This window comes from Tachyglossus aculeatus, chromosome 8 (genome assembly GCF_015852505.1).
Source record: "Tachyglossus aculeatus isolate mTacAcu1 chromosome 8, mTacAcu1.pri, whole genome shotgun sequence".
Classification (NCBI taxonomy): Eukaryota; Metazoa; Chordata; class Mammalia; order Monotremata; family Tachyglossidae; genus Tachyglossus; species Tachyglossus aculeatus.
In genome coordinates, this window is record NC_052073.1 from 33,575,760 (window position 1) to 33,583,502 (window position 7,743).

Genomic DNA, 7,743 nt, shown 5'->3' on the forward strand with positions numbered 1-7,743 from the left:
CGTCACCCTATGGACAAAATTTCAGAGGAATGCAGGAGGATGTTCCAGCCCCAGACTGGGAAGGATTAAGAGGGGGAAAAAAGTGGAGGTGCTAAGGCAGCCGCAGGAGTCCCCGGGTGCCACCATCTCCACGCGCTGCGGCAGAACTTTGTCCAGAGACTGGAGTTGCCCTGTGGCATCATATGGCGACCACGGACCGCAGGAGCCAGTCCCTTGGTGATACCGGCCCTAAGATAACAGGGCGGTAGATGATCCATGACATCGCACCATACCAAGGCCAGGGGACTCATTGCTGACCCCAGGCCGTGGGGGGCGGAGGAAATAACACCGACATATACAAATTAATACAAATCTAATTGTATTATACATAATACAAATTAAGTGATAAGGCTCTTTCGAGAAACGTGTGTGGCTCTGAAAAGAGCCTTTGGGTTCAGTGCGTGAGGAATCTCACGGGCCTCTCATTTCGCGGTGGTGTATTTGGTGATGGCCTTGGTGCCCTCGGACACCGCATGCCTGGCCAGCTCCCCGGGAAGCGTCAGCAGCACGGCTGTCTGGATCTCCCGGGATGTGATGGTCGAGCGCTTGTTACAGCGCGCCAGGCGGGAGGCCTCGCTGGCGATGCGCTCGAAGATGTCGTTGATAAATGAGTCCATGATTCCCATGGCCTTGGTCGAGATGCTGGTGAGCGGGTGGACCTGCTTCAGCACCTTGTACACGTAGATGGAGTAGTTCTCCCGGCGGCTGTGCTTCCGCTTCTTGCGAGCCTTCAGATCCTTGGCCACCACCTTCCAAGAGCCGTCTGTGGGCACTGGCACGGACTCGACTGTTTCAGACATCGTGTAACCTGGCCGGTCGCTGGTCTCTGAGAATGGGGTTGTGTTCTGGACACCCTCTGGCATTTATAGGGACGGCAGGCAAATGAGTCCTCTAAAACTCCCTTTTGATTGGAAGAAAATGAGTTGACACGTAATGCAAATGAGAAGACTCCCTTTTCCTCTTCTTATTACCTGGAGTGACAAAGCCATGTTCTCACCCGTCAATTGACTTGGTGTGACGCCCCACTTCCCCTCCCACATATAGAAAAATCTGAAAATGATTCACCTTTATTTCTCTATTTCCACCTGAGTTCACTAACTTTATGTCCGGTGTAAGGCCACATTGTACTCATTTGCGAAAGAGCTGCAGGTCCCTTTGGGGGTCGTTTAGCCCCTGCTCCTCAAGGGCTCGAGCGGGTCGGGCCCGGGCACTCCTGGCCAAGGTGCTGGAGCCCCCGATGGAGTAGGAGCTGGAGAGCAACGCGGCCCAAGACACTGAATTGTCCTTCAGTAGCCCCACCACCCGGCCCTGAACAGAGGACGAATTGCTACACAAGCTGCTGAACTAAGTATTGTCCAAGGCCGCTTCTTGCTCTGTATGTAGGCCGGACTGCTGCTCATGAATACTGAAGCCACAACAGGGCCAAGGATAGTAAAGCTGAGACTAAGCCCGATTCATAAGAAAAAATAGAAAATAAAATAATAAAATGAAATAATAATAATGGTGTTTGTTAAGCGCTTACTATGTGCCAAGCACTAACCGCGAAACCAACGGCTTGTTTTATAATCGCCCATCCATTCAGAAAAGATCAAAGATTATCGAAGATTATGACCTGAGAAATTAATGATATAGGAGCCTTTATTTTATCATCTTCACATTATTAATCTTTTTTTAACCTTTTCATTCTTATTATGATTCCTTCACAGATTACCTTACATTGATATTTTGTGCTGGAGTGAATTCTCCCTGTGGGTGGCTCAAGTTTTAAATGAAATAAACACTGAAATATTACATTTGTTTTACATAGTTTTTATTTTCAATGATATTATTCAATCTCTTTATTAAAGCAGTTGAGTTTCTTATGTTGACGTTATGCATGGAATTTATAAATGTCATTCAGAATCATGAATGCAAACATATCCAATTACATAAAAACTGAAATGTGTTGATAAAGTGTAAAATTATCTGTTCCCTTTTTCACTTTCACAGAATGTCTTGTACCCTTGTCTTTTAACATAGCTGCTAATGTTAAACACGATGAAATAAAATCCCTTTTAACATGATAATCAGTACGAGTGGGTTAACGCCTGCAAATTAGTATTTCTTACAAGTCGTTTAAAGAAAAATCGGGTACTCTCCCTCTTTCTACATAATCCAGTTCACTCTTGTCCTCTTGTATCCTTTCTATTCTGAACCCTCTACACTGTGAGCTCTTTGTGTGCGGGGAGTGTGTCTGTTGTTTTATTGTACTCACCCAAGCGCTTAGTACGGTGCTTTGCTCAATACTTTGCTCAGTACAGTGCTCAATAAATACAATTGAATAAATGAATGAACCCAGAGGGCTCAGTTTTGGTTTGTGTTTGTACCCCATCTGGGAGGTAATAATGTTAATATTATTAATAATGATTATAAATAACAATAATAATAGTTGGGCCCCTACCATGCTCTACATGCTTGGTAGATACAGGATGATCAGATCAGATGCAGTCTAAACGGGAGGCAAAAATGTAATCCCTATTTTACTAATAAACAAATTGAGTCAGAGAAACATAATTGATTTGCACAAGGTCACACACCAAGCAAGTGACAGAGCCAGGATTAGGACCCAGGTCTCCTGCCCCATAAATTGGTCGGGAAGTGCTTCCGGAAAATGCAGTTTCCATGGGAGTGGCACAAGAGTTTCCTCCTCATGTTGACTCCTCACCAGAAGGTACAGAGTTTGTGATTCCTTTCAGCTCAAGGTGTCAAACTCCACTTTATGACTGCACTGTAAGCCTGTCCCCCTAGACTATAAGCTTGTTGTGGGCAGGAAATGTGTCTTGTTATATTGTACTCTCCCGAGCGCTTAGTGCAGTGCTTGCACACAGTAAGCACTCAATAAGTACTAGTGAATGAATTGGAGGAATTTGAACAACAAAGTTTTCCTGGAAATATTTCATTTTCCGTGGGAACTACAGATTAGCCAACTGCAAACCTAGAGGGCTTGATTGCACAAAGTGGAGTTTTTGAGCCTCAGAAACCTTTTCTCCAGGAGAAGTAAATGAACTTCCATCAAACCCTTAACATTCTCCAAGCACTCCTCTTAACACGACATATTATTTAATTATAATGGATTATTATAATCCATTAATTCTGAGATTAATGTAATTCCAAAGGTATAAGCATCCAGTTTGCAATTACAGGGTGATTGGAGGTGTTCAACTCCATATTCAGATATATTCATTGATAATGGGACGTTATCATTCTAAGCATTCCTGTTGCTGGCCGCCATACTATACCAAACCTTATCATGAATTTTATTTCTCACTCATAAAAGTAAACCCTAAAGTAACACTACACCATTGTTACCACTCTAGCCAACTCATACCCCAACTCATAATTCAAAGAGGTCAACAGGTCCTGAAGGGATGACCCACAGACCTTCCAGTGTGCAGCTTTAACACTGTTAAAGAAGCAACGTGATGATGTGCCAGATGCCAGGATTCATCTGTTGTGGCATAGTTTGGTAGGCAAACATCCTTCCAATGAACCTTTCAACCCCCGCCTGGCCTTACCCCCTCCACACCTTTACTAACATTAAACTCCCAACTTTTAACTCTTCCATTTAACCATCGCCTCCCAAACACTCCCACAAATTCTGGACCAGTACAGAATACGTTTCCCTTTCCCTCAATCCCTCTGCCACTTGGGGAGTTAAGAGGACATAGTCTGATACTGTTGATCCCTGTTCTCAGCAACATTATTGTGCTTTGCCTAGTCCTGTCTATTTAAATCTCGGGAAGAGATCGGGTCCTATTCCTGCAGGATACCATGAATGTGTTCCATCCTCTCAGCAGGAAAAAAGAGTAGGCAGGAAAAGTGCCCACACCTGGACCTCTCTCAGTTTGCCTGGGAATAAATTTATGAGTTTGATATAAAAGTCCCCGTGGTTCTTCCTCTGGGTCTCCAAAACCTGTCCTTCATGGACATTTCCTGCCTCTTGCAATCAGACACTGATGACACAAGAGCCAAGACTGAGCTCTGTGGGATCTCTAAGTCCTCAGTACAATTTGCCATATAGAATTTCCTTCCCTATAAGCAAACTTTCCAATTCCCAAACATGATGTTATCACCCAACCTGGGCTTATATCTGCAGGGAGCTGAGAGAAGAAAGACCACGAGAGGAACTTGCTCAGGTGAGTGAGAAAGTGAAAGTAGAAACTCCTGATCATTCCTTTAAGGCTCGTCACCAGCTTTCTCCATTTTACCTATCAGTTGTCTCTTCATCCTTAGTCCCCTAACCCACACTCTGCAGACCACTCAAGATAACCTGAACGTGTCTGTGAACTCTGTTATAGTGTACTCTCTCAAGCGCTTAGTATGGTGCTCTGCCATAAGAAGCAGCATGGCCCAGTGAAAAGAGTTCGGGCCTGGGAGTAAGAGGACTGGTGTTCTAATCTCAGTTCTGCCTATTGCTTGCTGTGTGAGCTTGGGCAATTCACTTAAATTATCTGTGACTCAGTTCACCTATTCTCCCTCCTACTTAGGCTGTGAGCATCATGAGTGACAGAGACTGTGTCCAACTTAATTGACTTGTATCAATCTATCCCAGCACTTAGAATAGTGTTTGACAGGTAGTAAGTCAGTCAGTTGTGTTTATTGAGTACTTTACTGTGTGCAGAGCACTGTACTAAACACTAGGGAGAATACAATATACAATATAGATAAGCTTACAGCATAGAAGGGGAGTCAGCTATTAATATAAATAAATTACAGATATGTACATAAATGCTGTGTGGCTTGGAAAGGGGATGAATAAAGGGAGGAAGTCAGGGCAATGCAGAAGGGTGTAGGAGAAGAGAAATGGAAGATATAGTCAGGGAAGGCCTCTTGGAGGAGATGTGCCTTCAGTAAGGCTTTCAAGGAGTGAGGGGTGAGTTATTGTGTTTTGGATACGAAGAAGGGCATTCCAGGCCAGAGGCAAGATGTGGGCAAGAAGTCGGTGACAAGATAGACAAGAACGAGGTACAGAAGCAGCGTTGCTCAGTGGAAAGAGCCCGGGCTTGGGAGTCAGAGGTCAGGGATTCTAATCCCGGCTACACCACATGTCTGCTGTGTGACCTTGGGCAAGTCACTTAACTTCTCTGAGACTCAGTGACCTCGTCTGTAAAATGGGGATGAAGACTGTGAGCCCCATGTGGGGCAACCTGAACACCTTGTATCCCCCCAGCGCTTAGAACAGTGCTTTGTACATAGTAAGCGCTTAACAAATGCCATCATTATCATTATTATTATTACAGTGAGTATGTTGGCATTAGAAGAGTGAAATGTGCGGGCTGGGTTGTAGTAGAAAAGTTATGAGGTGAGGTAGGAGGGGACAAGATGATTGAGGGCTTTAAAAGTCATTGATGAAGAGTTTCTGCTTGATGCAGAGGTAGATGGGCAACCAGGGGAGTTTTTTGAGGAACGAGATGACATGTCCTGAACGTTGTTGTAGAAAAATGATCCAGGCAGCAGAGTGAAGCCTGGACTGGAGTAAGCAGGGAGGTCAGCAAGGAGGCTGATTCAGTGAGTAAGGCGGAATATGATAAGTGATTGGACTGTTTACTCTCCAGTGGCTTCTTCCCCACTGCTTTCAAACATGTCCATATCTCCCCCATCCTAAAAAAACTCCCTTGAACCCACAGCTTCATTCAGTTATTGACCCATCTCCTTACTTCCATTCCTCTCCAAACTCCTTGACCGGATTGGCTATGCCCTCTGTGTCAAATTCCTCTCCTTCAATTCTCTCCTTAATCCCCTCTAATCTGGCTTCCATCTCCTTCATGCCACGGAATCTGCCCTCTCAAAGATCACCAATGATCCCTTTCTTTCCAAATCCAAAGGTCTCTACTCCATCCTAATCCTTCTCTACCCCATCCTAATCCTCCTCGATCTCTCAACTGCCTTTGACATTGGCCACCACCCCTTTTCCTGAAAACATTATCCAACCTCGGCTTCACTGATACTGTCCTCTCTAGGTTCTCCTCTTATGTCTCTGGTCACTCATTTTCAGTCTCTTTCACGGGCTTCTCCACTGCCTCACACCCCCTAACTGTTCAGTTTTGGTTCCCTTTCTATTCTCCAACTGCACCCACTCCCTTGGAGAACTCATTCGCTGACACAGCTTCAACTACCACCTTTATGCAGATGATACTCAAATCTGCATCTCTAGCCCTGGTCTCTCTCCCTCTCTACAGTCTCACATTTCCTCCTGCCTTCAAGACAACTCTACTTGGATGTTCTTCGGTCACCTCAAACTTAATATGACTAAAACTTTACTTCTTACCTTCTCACCCAATCTCTGTCCTCCCACTCACTTTCCCATCTCTGTTGATAGCACCACCATCCTTCCTGTCTCACAGGCCCATACCCGTGGGATTATCCTGGACTTCTCTCTCACATTCAACCCACATATTTAAGCCATCACTACATCCTGTCGGTTCTATCTTCTCAACATCACTAAAATCCACCCCTTCCTCTCCATTCAAACTACTACCACATGGATGAAAACACTTATCCTATCTCTCCTTGATTATTAAATCAGCTTTCTTGATGACCTCCTAGCCTCCTGTCTCTCCCCACTCCAGTCCATACTCCACTCTGCTGCGTGGATCATTTTCCTTCAAAAAGGTTCACACCATGTTTCCCCACTTCTCAAGAAACTCCAGTGGTTACCCACCCATCTCTGCATCAAACAAATTCTCCTCACTGCTGGCATTAAAGCGCTCAATCACCTTGGCCCCTCCTACCCCACCTCAGTACTCTCCTACTACAACCCAGCCCGCAGTCTTGCTCCTCTAATGCTAACCTGCTCACTGTACCGTGATTTCGTCTATCTTGCTGCCTACTTTTCACCCACATCCTGCCTCTGGCCTGGAACGCCCTCCCTCCTCATATCAGGCAGATAATTGCTCTCCCCCACTTCAAAGCCTAATTGAAGGCACATCTCCGGGTTGCCTTTCCGGACTAAGCCCTCCTCTCCTCTTCTCCCACTCCCTTCTTCGTTGTCCTGACTTGCTCCATTTATTCATCCTCTGCTACATTCCCAATAGAGTCATTTAGGGATGGGGACGGTTCGTGACTCAGCTTTACCAAGGGAATATATCACGATATTCAGTATCTCAGAAATAAACTATTATTAACATGCAGAAAAATATCAAGCACAACGGATCCTACTTCTGTTAAGCCCTTCACCCAGGAGCGATGAGATTGCTGAGACTATTTAATTTATCAATACAGGGACTTTTAGAATTTCCTATCGTGGAATGATCAATCTCTTCTGGTGTATAGGTCCTTTAATGAGCGTCCCTGACCTAAGAGGTCCCTGGGCCCGGGCTCACTCTCTGAATTTCCTTCAGAGGATAGTGAGATAGTAGTGACAGACATTTTATACTAGTTGACCGTTATATCGAGCTTCTTCTGCCTATTTATCCTCATCTATTGATTACAGTTCCTTTGTGTTCCATTCTTAAGGTGTCTCACCTCAGGCCCCTGAGGGTGTGTCTTCACATGGAGCCTACCTGTCTGGCTCGTTGGGATGATCGCAGGAAGTGATATGTTGAAGGGTATTAGGCTTAACAAGTTGTTAATGCAAGGTGCAAACTGCACTCTTTATCCTCCCTCCCAGCCCCACGGCACTTATGTAATTTATTTTTATTTATTTATTTATTTATTTATTTACTT

At 44.9% G+C, this 7,743-nt stretch overlaps 1 protein-coding gene across 1 annotated transcript; it reads right to left on the reverse strand.

The window, feature by feature from the left end:
• Positions 1 to 461: 461 nt before the first annotated feature.
• Positions 462 to 839, reverse strand: LOC119931589 (histone H2B type 1-P-like). The gene has a single exon (XM_038750378.1). The coding sequence runs from the start codon at positions 837 to 839 to the stop codon at positions 462 to 464; it is 378 nt and encodes a 125-aa protein (XP_038606306.1).
• Between the last annotated feature and the right edge of the window lie 6,904 nt (positions 840 to 7,743).